The sequence below is a fragment of the Melospiza georgiana genome, chromosome 1, assembly GCF_028018845.1.
Source record: "Melospiza georgiana isolate bMelGeo1 chromosome 1, bMelGeo1.pri, whole genome shotgun sequence".
Classification (NCBI taxonomy): Eukaryota; Metazoa; Chordata; class Aves; order Passeriformes; family Passerellidae; genus Melospiza; species Melospiza georgiana.
In genome coordinates, this window is record NC_080430.1 from 17207783 (window position 1) to 17224260 (window position 16478).

The following is a 16478-nucleotide window of genomic DNA, read 5'->3' on the forward strand; positions in this document are numbered from 1 at the left end:
AACAGCTTCAGTTTTCATACACTGATTTATATTTATTTTCATTGTGGCCTTTGTGCATCAACATGTAAACATCTTCCCCATCCCCCACAATCAATAGCCCCCACTAAAACAATTGTACAGCACAGTTTGATTTGCTCTGAATTGCATGGCGTCCTTCAGTAAAACACTTTAAACTTTAGTTAAAAAAAAAGAAAGTAAAGTAAAACTTCAAAAAAAAAAAAAAAAAGGAGGTTTTTTTAAAAAAATAATTTTTGGTGGCTTGTGTTGGAAGCAAGTAACTTTTGAAATAAATGTAGGCACAGTCTGGTAAAGTAGCTGCCAGAAGGAGTGGAAGGAGCTGTCTCACTTGTCCCGCATGAGAACCATTTCTGTCAGGTGCACCAGGGCCTCTCTCTCGGGGGACGGGCGCAGCTTGCGGATCTCGCGCGTGGCCGCGTGGCAGTAGCGCTGGGCGAGGTAGGTGGTTTGCTGCACACCATCACTCTGAGGGAGGAGAGAACACAGGGACCTGATCAGCCTCCTGCTGCCTCTTCCAGGCACAGGGAGGTTCTGCAGTCAGTAAGTACCCTCATACATTCTGTTCTGATGAGAAAGGAAGAGGATTCATTCTGTAATCGGGGAAGCCCACCTACCTGCCACAAACTGTCCCAGTACTAAAACTCATCCATGCTAAAACAGCAACTCGGCCATTACAAAACACCACTGGTATTAATAACAAAGTACAAACTAATGGTTTATCCCTTCCCTTCCTGCCCTAAATAGAGATGTACAAAACCCCCATGCTATTCTGAAAAACAGGTAATAATTTGGCACAGATCATTACTCAGTCTTTTTAGACCAGAGTAATTTAAAACTGGTGTAGGGTGTGCACTGCAGTTACAAGACTGACTGGAAATGCCATGTCATTTATACCAGCTGTTGAATACAGATATGCCTCAGCTGAAGAACTGAGTTCATGTGTGAGCTTTTTACTTACGCAGATTTTATGCTGTTGGAGGGGAAAAAAGAAAAAAAGTTCTTCAGTACCTAGCATTTCTGCTAAAACACTGTGCCAGAGGGAGAACTGAATTGTTCTTACTTGGCATTGTGCATTGCATGCTACTCAGGAGGTATTTGCCAATGCAGCCTTGCTATTTTACTTGAGAGGCAATGAATTTCAGACTGAGAGAGCAGAAATATTTGATATCAGTCTTACCTGCAACACATACTTCCATGCACGCTCAACATCTCCTGGCTTACTGAATCTCCTCATTATCATAGCATTCATTTCTGGAAACTAAGCACAAAGGGAGAAGGGTTTGTACTTGCTTTTGAGTTGTTTTCCATGTAGCTGCCTGCCATGCTAAGGTCAGAACACCACCAAAGTGCAGCCCTCTTCACTGTCACTGCTACTGCTACAGGTATGGCTTTAGGTTTGTACTTGCAGTCTGCACAGGAATATAGCAGAGCCCAAGCATTCATAACTGAAACCTGGCTCTGGCTCTGCTGGCTGTAGCCAGTTGGAAGCAGAAGTCAGCACCTGCCATTTTATCATGTTAAGCAGATGTTCCAGTGTGGTAACTTCTGATGTGGCTACTGCCTGGTGAATAATCTGCATCAGATACTCTATCACAGGTGATGATCAGTGTTGGCACTCCTGGAAGAAGCACCTCTGCCCCCAGATGTACAGAAAACCCAGGATGTTGGTTGTTGCAATATTGTACAGTTCAACTTGTAAAATCCCCTCATGGTAACACATTGGCTGTTACATTCTCTTACATTTTCCATTGTGCTGGTATTTTATATACACAGATTTTATTTTTTTTTTTTAGTAAGAGAAAAATGTCATCTATAAGGTATTTTGTTTTCAGCCATGTAGCATTTGTAGTTAGCACTGCAGGCTCAATTCCCTACAAATCAAGCAGGTAACTCAAGTCAGTTGTTTTGAGAAAAATGCAGCCTCTTTCTTAAGACAGCCTAGAAACAGAAAAACCTAGTGCTTAACAAAATAAGGCTACAACTCAAGGCAGCTACTCCACAGAAGAATTCTTTTTAAGGGAAAGAAAGAGCTGTTTGTTCATCTTGCCTGAGAGGATTAGAGTCAAACAAAGATGATTTTATTGCCATATACTTGTAAACAATGATCTGCCTTCCTTGCACACCTTTGGGCCTGCAACTGCAGCTTTACAACCTCGTTCAGGTACAAACATGTAGCAGCCATCAGTGCTGTGACAGTCTATTACTCATACACAGTCCTGGAGATGCATTCAGAAGTTCAGTGATGACTCATCCTTCATCTAAAAGAGGAAAGTCATGGCTTTTTCTAGATCCCAGCTTCCTTGCCAGGTAGTGACAATTTAATTGCAGTGTTCATGCAATCAGTTTTCACATTATTCATATTTACAGTTATATAGGATGCATATGGGATCACTTTTTATATTTAAGCACCAAAGGACATGAAAATCCCCAAACTTGTAAGGCAGAGCTGTTATTAGCAATTCTGCCTATTTAGTGGGCAGCACATCAGCATTTAACAGGAATGCTTATAATAAAAATAAACCTTCTCCAGAGCTGTACTCGTTTAAGAGGAGCTTTAGAATTAGCATACACTAGTGGATTTCCTTAAAAAATAAATGGGGTGTTGTTTTTTTTTACAGAGAGAGCTAACTTTAAATACTGAACAAATAGGTACTATATCAAGGTAAACACTTTTTTTCCCTTAACATTCTAATGCACAAAGGTGTATTTCAGAGGGAGGGGAGAGGATAGGAAGAAAAGGTATATGCCACTGAAGATCCAGAGCACATTAAAAACTAAAGAATGTTTGTCAGGAAGACAACTGGAAGAGTACCAGCTACATAAAAGGATAGCAGCAATACTAATCTGAAAAGTCAGCCTATAATTAATAATTACACTTTGGACTGTCTTCAAGTCCTGGATCATGAGTTTTTTCCCTCAGACACAAATACATGAAATGTCTTTTAGTAGCATCACCAGTGTCAGTTGAAGCTCCACATTTTTTAGCACTCATGCTTTGTTTATATATCAGTTAACTCTGCAGTGCTGTTGTTCCAGTTTCTTGAAAACAGCAGGACATTTGCAGCAAAGAAACCTTCTGGATAAGGCAGAAAACTTTATAAGATGGTCATATTATATTTCAATGCAAAAATGTACACTTCCCATCTATCAAAGATATAAATGAGGAAAAGCATTTAAAAGTGGCCTACAAAGAACAAGATTTTAAAATAGGACTGACAGATTTTATTTTATTTCTATGTTGTGAACTAATTTATCTTGTAAAGCTAATTAAAAGATAGATGAAGTTCAAAGTCAGAGACAGACAACCCAAACGAATGAATAAGAAATAGTTTTAATTTAAAAATTGGAATATTCAACACCCACAAGACAATCAATGTCACCCATTCTCTGCCAAAACTGGGTATTTGCAACATGCCTTGTTTCCTTCTGCACGTGGCTTTAGCACACATCAAAACAGTTTTACAACTCCACCCTCCCTCTCTGCCTGAGTGTCTCACTGTTCTTTGGACAGCTCCAATTGCTGATGACACAGTTCTGAAATGATCATTCAAAAATATGCTTGTGAAGCCCCCAGATGAGTATGGGGAGACACTGAGGACACAGAGAAGGTTGTTCTCAGTATGCATTCATCTGCTTTGTCAGTTAGCTGATACTCTGTGCTCCTGTCTGTTCTGAGATACAGATCCTTGGAAATGCCCAAAGGACAAGGAAGCAAACAGATGTGAATGCTCCACCTCCCCCCACAACAGGCTCTTTTAGAGGGGGAAGTAAATGTCAAAGTTGTTGGGCTTTTTTAAATGATTTAGAACTTTTCCCATGTCAAGCTCAAAGCAATTCCACTGAGAGATCATAGATGAGAGCTCTGCTGGAACTAACTGTGCCAGCTTTTATATCACACTGTGGAGCCTGGCAGGAAGGACTGCTTTTTAAGTCCCAAATCTGCTTGTCTCTGTGAACAAGACACTAGAGCAAGGAATTAAACCAATTTCTTTCCTTTTTATGGATTAGCACCAATTTTAATGTCTTTTCATGCTGCTCATGCTTCTGTTTTCATTTTGCTCCTCCAAAAAATTTTTAAGGCACTGAAAATCTTGACCAATTTTAAGCCTGTTTTATTTAAGACAGTCCCTTTTCTCTTACCCAACCTTCCGACAGGAAACCTACTCATGTTTGTAAATGGATAATACTTGAGGACAAAGAGATGAAAAGATCAAATCCAATAAATAAAGGTACCCACCTAAAGGCAAGGCAGGGATTTCAATTCTTGGCCCCAGATGGATACAAAGCCCAGAACAAGGCAAAAAAGCCTACATACACAGTCAAGCCTGGGAAGATGATGTCTCAGGAGAAAACACAAGCAAGAAGCTACTTAGGAATAACCTACACAAAATGTCCTAAAACTCTCAATACCCACAAGAGCTTAACAGTAAGTAGAGTTGTGCAGGAAGGTGTTTCTCAGAACTTCTTGTGTATGCACAGAATCCATCAGATACTGAACCCACTGATTTGTCACATGTGCCCAGGCCCCTCTCATCACTGACACTGGAGATCTGATGTGTTTCAGCTGGCCTTGTGAGGAGCAGTTTGCATTTTTCATTCCTGCTGACTTACCTGTCGACAGGCAAATAAGACAGGGCCTGTGGCTAATCCAAGCTTGAGATCTGCTGCTGTTGGTTTCCCCAGGTGGTCAGCACACGATGTAAAATCCAGCACATCATCTATCAACTAAAAAAATAAACATAAAGATTATTTAAAATTTGTTTTTCAAGTATTAGAGCTAAATACAGAATAATCCTTGTTAAAGACAAGAATTGTAGGAAGGATTAAGACAGCCCACTTTGATTTCTAAAGCACTTTGGAGAAGTTTAGATTTTAGATTTCATTTAGTTCAACAAAAACACTACCTGAAAAGCTATGCCAACGTTTTTTCCATACTGGTATGCAATCTCATGAACTTTGGGATCAGGGCAGCCTAGAATTGAAACCTGAAAAGACAAAAACCCCAATTAAATAGAAAGCTTTACTTAGCTAAAAGTTAGCACTTTTAGCCCCTGACCATAGGTGTGACAGCCAGCACAGGCTGGAGGGATCTGGGAAAGGCAAACAAAGCTGACTTGGGCACATTCTGGCTTATCTCGGTTCATGGAGACACAAAACTGGCCAAGCTTACTAGAAAACAAGGCTGAACAGCAGTGCAGTATTAAAACTACATTCACATCTGCAAAGAGATTAGCTTCATTAAATATTTATCAGGCTTAGAAATTACAATGCAGGGATAAAGAGAGAAGAAATGTGGATGCACTTTACATGCAGGGAGGGTAGTAGTTGTATCCAGTCCAGTGATGGGGAAATTAAACTAATTACATACATAAATCAGCCAGGGGATAATTGGAGGTCAGATAGCAGATAAATGGACATTACATGTCTCATAAAAGATCACAGAGCTGGATGTGTTGGACCTGGTACAGTAGGGGCAGTTGACATAAGGCTGATTATTTTTAAGGTGATGTTAACTGTATCTGACTTGCTCAGGGAGATGACTTGATTAGCCTGCAGGCAAAGCTACTGAGGGATAATTAGTGGCAAAGACAAGACAGCAAATGAAGAAAGCACACCAAGCTCACAAAGGTATCACTAAACTGAGATAAACATTTTACATGAAAGTACAATCAACTACTTGAGAAACAAATTTTGCTGAATAAACTCCCCAAAACTAAAATACAGGACATTAACTAAGGTTTGAGAATAACTATCTTGCCTCGAAGTAAGGGCATTTATGCTATTTGCATTTATGTACCAATTATACATTTTGCAAAATGAGGTTGGTTAAATACTCAGATTTATTTCAACCTTCAATAAACCAATTAGACAAAAACCCACCCTGGTTCATTGCAGGCATTCCAAATCTGCTGTGACCAATGCAAGGAGTGAAGATACATTTTACTTAAGACTAAAAACATATGCTAGGAAAACACAATATAAAAATAAGTATATGTGTGTGTGTGTGTGTATGTACATGTATTCCTCTTTAAGACTGTGTAAGGCAGGATCATTAAAAACACCTCCAACCCCAAAATCAGCCCCAAACTAAAAGCATGTCCAGCAGTAGCTTTGAAGGTGAACATGAAGATGGAAATAAGAAACAATATTACATCCTAATAAATGTGATGCAACTTGCACAAAATGAGAGATGATTTCATGCAGCAATGCACTTCATATCTGAGCATCAGAACACTTCCCAGTCATAACCTGCATCTGTGAGTAACTAAACCCCAGAGGAATGTGGATGACTGAAAAATTAACAGCATCATACAATCTCCACTTTTACTTAAAAGAGGACAGTATAGCAGGAAAATAATGTTACTTATCTCTAATAATCATAGAAAATCCTGAAGGCTATTAAACAGAGTGAACTGCAAATATGAGATATTTAAATAGATTTTGCTAGGGACTATCAAAGTAGAACATTTTGCCTTTTTATCCTCCTTTTGATGTTTGTCTCTTAAATAGCAGTATTTGCCTGAAGACCTAACATCAACTGCTAACTTTCTGTTGCTTCTATAATATAAATCACATAATGTCAGCATGGCAGGGGGACTGCATCTACCCTGATCCAATGAAATCCTTACCTACTTCCACATTTCATTCTCTGTGGAGGATTAAAATACAGAATTCAGTGACAAAATCCTGGTTAATGGCAAAAGGTTGGAGTGGGCAGTAGCTGGCAGAGAGTGGGAGGAAGGGCTGTGTAAAGAAAAGAGCTTCCTCGTTTAACATGAAAGGTCAATTCTTGTTCACAGACAAAAAAAAAAGACAAAAAAAAATTAAAAATTTGGGAGATTTTTTCTGCCAGTCATCCTCAAGTGAGCAACCCTCTGGCCATGACCACATAATAAACTGCAGTTGGGTTGTGTCTATCAGGGAGTTCCTTCAGGATGCAATTTCTCACACTGCTGTTGAGGATTGTTGCCCCCAGCTGGACACTGGCCGGGCTGCAGCCAGGCAGCCTGGCACTCCCACAGAGTTTAACTGGAGCTGTACTGGGATAATGCTCTGGGTAATACCCACATTTGCAAATACAAATCAGGATAACCAAGTCAATACAGTGATGTGTTTAAATGACAAAACTCCCCCTTAGAAAACAGCCTAGAGCTCCCCAAATAGGTATGACTGGCTCATGACAAATTTAATCTTGCAAGAATTCAGGCCTGTCCTCCACTAAATCAAGATGAAAAATCCCTCCTAATACCAAGTGGAACAAATTCTTTAGGAAAGTTCTTTGAACACAGAAAAGCAGGACAATCTCCTTGGTGTTCTTTCAAACACACTTTTTGCAACAAAAAGTTGTTTCTGTTATGTTATATGAGAGACTATAAACCAATTTTGCCTCTTTACTGAATTTCACATAATCAGCTCTGGGTAGATACATCCTGCTCTGATATTTAATATGTGACAATATGGCAGCTGGAGTTGAAAGCATTTGCACATCTCTACCAGTGCTCTGTAGGTCAGAGAGGACAACCTGCTGCTGGGCCAGAATTTGCTTGAATAAACACTACAAGAGATGTTTGTTCTTGTAGTCCTAGATTTGTGGCCTCCATGGAAAGGAAAAGGCTCTAAAATGTTCCCCTTTTCCAGCTATTCTCCTCCATGCCCATCTCCAGAAGCAGTCAGGTTCCTGCCTTCTCATTCCTGGCTCATCCACTCCTGTTTTTCTAGAAAGGAGCAGTGTTCCTCTTTCCAGGAGAACCACAGAATAGTTTAGGTTGGAAGGAAACTCTGAAAGTCATCTGCTCAAAGGAGAGTTTACTTCACAGCCAGAGGTGTTATTTTCCTGGGCACCAGTTGCACATGCTGGTAGGGTTTTGTGATGGAGCCCTGTGCACACACCAAACTAGGAACTGGAGCTCACAGAATATCCAGAGCTTCAGACTATTGGTTTCTTCAGTGCCTTACACAAGGAGGCACAAGCTTCTTCCTAATATGGAAATCAACAATCTGTAGTGCACTCTTACACTCAAAGCAAGCAGGATTTAATCCCTCATCTGAACATGCAAAATATAAATAGCTTTATGAGGCTCAGGAATTCACATTACTGCAGGGTTTAAAAAAGATAGAAAACCTGCTCAGGTTATTTTGCTATCTCCAGCTGGCCTGATGACTAAACAGAAATTCCACTCCAGCTTTATTGTTTCTGAATTCTTGAACTAAAGTCACCTCATGTTTCTCTGAAAAATGCCTTGCAGTAACTAAGGTTTCAATGACTCTGGGCCATCTGGCACTGCCTCATTTTACAATACACTTTAATTGAAATTTTGGTAACATTCCCCCATGCAGAACTGTTGTAGAAATAAACTGGAGACTGGGATGGCTCTTAACATCTTGAACAGACTGTTCTCTCCCTAAGTCCTAACTTAAAGAATTTTGATTTAAATGCAGTAAAGCTTTGGTGGTACAGAATAGATCAATTACAGTTTATGTCTTGTTTAGACCTTTTTGCAGGAATACTCTCCTCTTCCATTTCTCAAGCATGGCACCATGGAATTCTAATGTGCCACCTGAACCTGTCTGACATCTTCTTTCCAGGTAGTACTTGTATTTATTCAATCACAGCAACCAATCAGGTTTTTCCTATCATTAACAGGAACACAATTGCTTGTAAAACCCACAGTCTCTCCTCTTAGTTTTGTCCCTGAAAACAAGATATGAATACTCTTGATTCCCTAACTGAATTTCCTTTCAAGATAGAACTGATGATCCTGCTTATCATTTCTGCTACAGAAAACAGAACTCCCTTCTGATTCCATTTCTTCAGTAGCCAAAGCCACCTAAACAAAAATATCTCAACACCTACATGCAGAAAAAAACAAAGAAACAAAAAAACCCAAAACCAATTCCCTCCCCAAAAATCCCTTTTAACTGCTATCAATAGAGCTCTCCTAATGCACACAGAAAGAAACTGAGGGAAACACACATATTCAACTCATTGGTACTATGTGCAGCAATCAGGATTTGCCATGAAGAGAGACCTTCTCTCTCTGTTTTCCTTTCTAACACAGATTTTACAGCATATAAAGTTCCAGCAGTTCAGCAATGGAACAACTCAGACCAGCCACTAGAAGAAAAGCAGCCAAACACCCCCCTGACCAGCATCACAGCCTCACTCTTAAGGGAAGTGCTTAAATCTTTAACTCTTGCAAGTCATGAAAAGGAAAAAGCTTAAATTAGCACATCTGTAGGGAGAATCCACCCAGTGGGAATGTGATTTCTTCCATCTGCAAAGATTCTTTTAGGCAGACTGTCAAAATGAATATTAAAACTTGTCTATGTTTTTTTCTGGGGTAGCAGAATAATGTGAAGCTCTTTACTAGTCCAGGTGCCTACTGATATAAAACAAGACTTGCAGGAGAAAATTGTCAGGGTCATATTGCCATTAATATGAGCAATCCAGAAGACTTCATTTCTTTCCTCCAACTAGAATAAATGTATTTTCCCACCCCCAAATCCATGTGTCTCATTCTACGTGATCATTTTGATGTAAGCAATTTTCAACTGCTGTCTGTTGCACAAATGCACCAGTTCCCTGAGAACAAAGGAAGATGATTAACACTAGCACAGATTTTTAGTCTAATTCTTTAAGAATTCCCACTTGCTATAGAATCCATTAGCTATGCTGCCTTTCACTAAAAAGAACAAACAAAACTCTCATTTGGGGTGAGATTATTGCACATCTCTATTTTCTGCACTAAAAGTGAACATCTACTTTTGTGTAAGAACATAATAATCTTGAATTGGATCTTTTTGTAATCAAGTAAGAGAACCGAGTGACAGGGCTGGATAAAGTAATTGGCAATTAAAACCTCCAGACAAATCCAGTACATGCTTCTGGCTTTTTACAATGTGATGTAGAGATATCAGGAAAATGTTTTCACCCAGAGGGTGGCTGGGCACTGGAAAAGGCTCCCCAGGGACGTGGTCCCAGCACGAAACCTGACAGAGTTCAAGAAGTGTTTGGACAATGCTCTCAGCACATGGTGTGACTCTTGGGGTGTCCCATGCAGGGACAGGAGTTAGACTTGATGATCCTGATGGGTCCCTTCCAACACAGCTTATTCTCTGATTCTATAATTGTGTCCTCCCACTGTTACCACTTAAGGTCTCACTCAGCACCAATGAGTAGGGCCAGGTGTTAAAGAAGATTTAAAATCAAATTATAGACTCAAAAATTATCAACTGAGTTTAAAACCACTGTCTCAAAGTTCCAGAATTTCATAAATTGAAGACTGCCACTGTTATGATTATTTGAACCTCATTTTGATTCTTGAGAATAACAAGATATCTGTGTATAAATAAAAAATTCGAAGAAAAAGTGAAAACCAATATTGGAGGCTACACAGCTGAACTGTGATAAAATTCACAATCTCCAACCCTTTCACATTCTGGCAGAATACCATTTCAGGGTTTTGCTTTGGAGGGTCTCCAGAGCAAAGAGCAATGCTGGTTTAGCTGTGAAGCTTACAGTATGGTATGTTAACTTCAGAAGAGACAGACGTACATACTGCTTTACAACTGTTTGCTATCAGACTCGCCGTCTTCTTAAAAGTCTTCTCGAGGTAGTGAGCAAATCTCTCATTCTCGTTTTCCTTGGAACCCAGCTGGAGGAATTCACCTAAAAAGTTGCACAGAAGGGAGGTTTTATTTGTGGGTTTACTGCTTAGGCAGGAAAACTGGAAGATTAAAACAGGAAAAAACCTTACCACGCACCAGATCTTCAATCACCTGAGTCAGAACAGAGATGATAGTGGTATTTCCAATTCGTGCTAAAGCTACAGAAGCAGCTGAGAGGATGAAGTCACCAGCTAGAACAGCCTAACAACAACAACAAAAAGGTGATCCCTTAAGTCTTCTCCTGTGTTACTACAGACTATACAATTACCTTTAATTGTCAGATCTACTCACATTACAAAACTTTCCTACATAAAGCACAAATATCTCATTTTAAGAGCGAAAAAATACATAACCAAATACTGAAATCTGAGTAATTTTTGAGTCCCTATCATATAGTACTGGTTATATTTTTCTGTATAAGCACTGTCCCCTCTGTATGCAGTATGTGTTGGCTTATGAAGTTTTTTTGAACATTAGTTCTCTATTTCACCATTCTCTTGTGGCTGTTACACCATGTGAACTCTGAATTACCCCAAGTTCATTCCCTGTATTTTCTGTTGAAGACCTTTCTCATAATGCTCCGTAAAGAAAACACCAATTTAAAAAAAAAATTCCCACTGACTGAAAACATTTTTGCATCCACCACTGAATCAAGCACTCAGGGTGAGGTACAAGTTTAAAGTATTTCAACAGCACTGCAGAGAATGGCACAGGGAATGCCAAAATCAGTAATAATCAGCAATAATCACAGAATGGGCCAGGTTGGAAGGGGCCAGAGTCATCTGGTCCAACCTCCCTGCTCAAGCAGGGTCATCCCAAAACACATGGCACAGGATTGCATCCAGATGATTCTTGAATCTCCCCAGTGAGGGAGACTCCAAAGCCTCTCTGGGCAATCTGTTCACAATCAGGTGAAACTTCCTGTGCATCAGTTTTTGTCCTCTGCCTCTTGTCCTATTACTTGAGAAAAGCCTGGATGCATCTTTGTGACACTGCTTTCAGATACTTACAACGAGGGCCCCTGTCAGTCATCTCCTCTGGAGGCTGGACAGGTCCAACACTAACACACTCCAACCATTCAGTAGATAATGCTTCCAACAGTTCAGAAAAGGAAAACACATTGTCTCACCCACAAGCTGTGCACACCTCTTCATATGTTTTCTGACATATTCCAAGACCTAGCCATACAAACCTCTAGGTATTTGTGCTCTGCTGAAATTCAAAGGCAAGCCTTGCACCTATTAGCAAACTCACTTTCCTCTCTCCCCAGATTTGATTAAGTGTCCTTTTTCCTCTGCGAGAATTTGCATCATCAATGACATCATCATGAACTAGACTGGCTGTATGGATCATCTCAGCAATTATGGCCACAGAGCGCTGGCTTGCTTGCACCTCCCTAAAATCAAAAAACAAGAACTGTCAAGTAATTAAATCAATTCTGTATGCTGCAATACACTACAGAATCTCTGTTAAAAACCAAACAAAAATGTTTCTCTGAAAACAGCTGTCACAGCTTTTTCCTGGTCTCACCCCTTCTTTCAAACCTGGAATTAGGAAGACAAGAGAAAGTAAGATCACATTAGTACAGTAAGTGCAGAGGGATGGGTCCATCCTCATGAGGCCTATTTCTACATTGCTGCATTAACAGTACTGCAAAACTCCTGTGTTATTGACTGTAATCCCTCTAAATCCAGACTGCAATAAACAGCACAGCATCAAGGATGCTTGGCTCCATGTCTGACATCTGGAAAACAGCAGAGAAAAGAATGACAGGTAGCTCTGTAGATGAGTTTAAGTTTTCCTTATCTCTGTTGCTCTACCTATAATCATGGCATCACAAGCTCTCTACAGCTGGATAACTCTACCAAGCAGCAAGCTGGAGAGATCAGAAGGAACAGAAACCTGCATTCTACATTTGAAAGATATAACTCATAGATCTTATCCTTTATGTTATCTGATTACCTTAAAACCCCAGAGGTTCTTCAGAAGCCTGAGGAATTAACTAGAATTCTACTGCAAGCACTTTAGGACTGTAAACACCAAATACCTAACACTTACTGGAACTCAGCTTTTGGGAAGATTTCACACTGATGATTCAACTCTCAGTAGTTCACACCATTTTTCTTTTTTTTTAAACAAGGTGAAAAGAAGGTAAGGGAAGAACACAGAAGCAACTATCTAGAGAACAAAGTTGGCAAAAGGCACATAAAAGAGCCAGCCTAGCTCACACAAAGGACCATCTCCCTTAGTATCCAGCTTCCACTGTCTTCTGGTATTTTTCTGTTTTCATCATGGGTTACATGCAGGGTCCCAGAAATGGCTATCCCAGTCAGCCCTGCCTCATAGGTGTAACAGGTCCACATGGACATTTAAAATGCCCCACATACAAAACAATAACACAAAAAAACTAAAACCCACAACACAAGAAAGAAACTACTTCTGATATATAAATAATGTACTTCTGGTACACAGACAACAGAGAAAATCATACTATTTTACAGGAGAACAGAAAAAGAACTGAGCCAGAAGATAATTTCACCGCAGCTAAGGGAATTTAAAACTTTCCTGCACTACCTATGTCCTTTGAAATGTAGTGATTAATCACAAAATGAAAGAACATATTGCAGTCTGCTGACATAACACTGCATTCTGACACCTACCTCTACACAGAATTCTGCACTGCTGTCAGTGGGAGTTCTACATCCTGAACAATAGCAGGATGAATGGGTAGCTCATAGGCTGTGAAAATATGGCTTTTACACAACAGAAAATAAGAGCTGGAAACCTTCATAGTTGTTTGGAGGCAAGTCTTAATGCAGACTAGTGATTTAATCAAATGCTAGTTCAGTATAAATAGTTTTCCAAAACGAATTACTCTTACTAAGTAAGAGAAAACTTACCTTCAAAAAACTGTAAAGGTCTCCAGCCTCTTTCATGCACTGCTCTCCTTTTGGGGATTCCCTTTTTCATTAATTATGTCAGCAGACTGGACTTCCTGCTGGGAAGCAGCAGTAAATGGCAACACTCACTGACACACTGAAATATTTCAGTAGTATGAAGACAGGACAAAACCAGTTATTTCAAAAGCAGGTTCTGAAAAGTTCTGCATTATACTCTATCTTATCTCTGACAATGACTAAAAATGGCATAGGAATGTTCATGGTTTCCAGAATGTTGTATCAAATGTGACAATTTCATCTGAAGGGGTTTTAAAACTACTATTTCCACAAAGTCTCGAGCAAGGTTCTACCCACTGCTGGCAAAAAATGTTCTGCAATTGTTTCCTGCATGCATCTTGTGAGACTAATTCTAGATCAGAGCATGCCTACTTTTAGGGGAAAACACACAAACCCCAGGATCTTTCTCATCCCCTGCCATTTTTCATTCAGCTTCTCCTGCAAAACAAAAGCAAAAAGTGGCAGTAACTGAATAGATAACAGCAAATCCAGTAAGTGGAAAGATGCCATTTTTAGGTCATTCTCAAAGTAAAGACACCCTGAGCTGATGTATATTTACAAATATTTTAAATGACTAATTTATGTTCTGTCCTTCAGTAGGACCCCCTGCTTGATTCAGTGATAAGGTTTTATAGATGTGCTGTACCCTGAGGTGTTTTCCATTACAGAACTTGTTTCATGAACACTGAACAAGCCAAGGCTGACCACATAGGTTAAGAAAGCCCAAATGTCTCACTCCAAATATCCCTGTCCAAAACCAAAACAACCAACCAAAACCACCCAGCAACGGTGAGGGCCAAACTCAAAACCACACAAACCAGTATTTACACTCTCCAACAAAAAGCTTGGAGGCAATGTGTTTGCCAATAAGTAAATATTGCCAGTTTAAGGACAGGAAATGAGAATAAGAACTTGCAACATTGTTGTGCTATGGCCACAGTCCTTCAAGCATCAATCTCCTGCTAAGGCCCTGGGGCTGAAAGAAGCAATCATCACAGAAACAGAGTCTGTGACACAGAAGGGCACTGCAGAACAGGGGAAGCACAGAGGCTGCATGTGCTAACACCACAGAAAACTGCAGAGCAGCTGGCACTATGGGCTTTTCACAACAGCAGTTTGGAGGAGTGAAGCAAAAGGGAACTAAAGGGAACTAAGGTTGTTGGCAGGTTCTATCTTTAGGAAACATTCAATTTTATTTTATTGCCATTTTATTTATTTCTTACACTATTCTGATAAATTTATTTCCCTTCCCCACCCACCCCCCCAAACTTTTGTGCTTACTGTTTTACCTATTATTGTTGTATTTCTTTGGCCCTCTCTTATTTGCCTCTCTCTTTTTGGTTGTAGCAATAGAAATAAAAACTCTCATTTGTGAACACTTTGGAGAATACAGAAACACTAGGTCCTGTCAGGCTAAGTGATAATTCTGTGAAGTTCTTCACAGGCATGTGAAGAAATCCAGGCAGTGGATGTGTGAAATTGAGGGTTTGCATGACTCAAAACTACTCACAACAATTCTTACTCTCACACAAAGCAAAGTTGCTATCAATAAGCAAAAAGCCACTGCCCAAGGGACTTAAAGATTCAGGGTAGGACTTAGGACACTTAAAACTTCAAGAGCAAAGAAACAACACACTTCAGACACTTATCTTTTTGGCAGTAATTCAGATAATTCTTTAAACAACTGTCATTTTCCTTATTATGACCACAATAAAGTGACTTCACTCTAGAAAAACAGCCTGGTGAGAGTATAGTAAATACCTCACCTCATTCAAACCTAAACATAAATGATCAGTGTCACCTAACCTGCAAGCAAAGCCACCTGGCCATTCCATTCTCCTGAGAAACCTCAGCTATTCCTGAGGAGAAGAGAAAGAGGTCTCCTGGGATGCCTTGTAAGATCAGGACCTGTAGCCTTCCCAAACTGTTATTTTAACAGCCAAATAAGGAAAAGTATTACCTTTTATACAAAAATTGCAGAAAAGGAAGAAAAGAAAATGAAAAAGCAGGCAAAAGCATGCTGGGTCCAGCAAGTTATATTGCAGTTGAGAATGGCAACAAGATGAAGGAGAAACTGAACATCTGCAATACAAACCCCAGAGGCAAAAGTAAAAAAAATGCTGGGGATGAACAGTACAGGATATTGGCTCACCCTACAAACCTACAGATACTGTGGTCAATCTCTTCACATGTGGGAACCAAAGCCTCAACAAAGAAAAACAAGCCTGGAAGAAGAATCAGTATTAACTGAGGAAAAGAATGATAAACTGCTTCAAGAAAAATGACAAATTGAAAGTGAAAAACATCTTAAAAAAACACTGGGAGAAGCAAAATGTAAGGCAAGTATTTTCCCCCCCAGGTTTGTAAAAGAGTAGCAGAGTTAAAAATATGCAGTATTACTTCTCTACATACTCAATTTTCCTCACAAACATAAAAAAAGTTGCAAGAACAATTTGCCACCTGGAGACAATGTTGCTTTAAGAAAGAACAATAATGAATCAATCACAGTATCAATGTGAACTGAAGTGTGTATATATATATATACACACCCAGAGCAGGTGTAAGACAGCCTGCTTCAATCAGCTTGAAAGCAAAAGAGAAGAAAACATCCCTAAAACTTTATCAGCTCACAGGAACTGGGTATCCACAGTACAAATGTAAATTCCTTTTGCACGGCCTTGCCAACCCTCAAAAGCATTGGCCACCATGCAATAACCAACAAGCAGTACAGTGAAGACTTGTATCAACATAAGGGATATTTAATTACAATCACAGGCTTGGAAAAATTGGCACAGGGCACAGAACAGGAAGGTAAATACCCCGAGATTTCATTCC

The 16478-nt window shown here is 39.7% G+C and overlaps 1 protein-coding gene across 2 annotated transcripts in view; it reads right to left on the reverse strand.

Annotated features, from left to right (window-relative positions):
- PDSS1 (decaprenyl diphosphate synthase subunit 1) overlaps positions 1-16478 on the reverse strand; it is a 22172-nt gene continuing 5694 nt past the window's right edge. The window contains exons 1-8 of one of the 2 annotated variants that reach the window (XM_058020870.1): positions 13587-14857; positions 11941-12082; positions 10776-10887; positions 10578-10687; positions 4923-5003; positions 4630-4743; positions 1196-1276; positions 1-483 (exon numbers count right to left, since the gene is read on the reverse strand). In XM_058020870.1, coding sequence (XP_057876853.1) covers positions 343-483; positions 1196-1276; positions 4630-4743; positions 4923-5003; positions 10578-10687; positions 10776-10887; positions 11941-12039 — 738 coding nt within the window. In that variant the 5' untranslated portion in view covers positions 12040-12082; positions 13587-14857 and the 3' untranslated portion in view covers positions 1-342. Of the gene's footprint in view, positions 484-1195; positions 1277-4629; positions 4744-4922; positions 5004-10577; positions 10688-10775; positions 10888-11940; positions 12083-13586; positions 14858-16478 lie in introns of those variants that run through there. The other variant, XM_058020861.1, reaches the window with a different exon arrangement.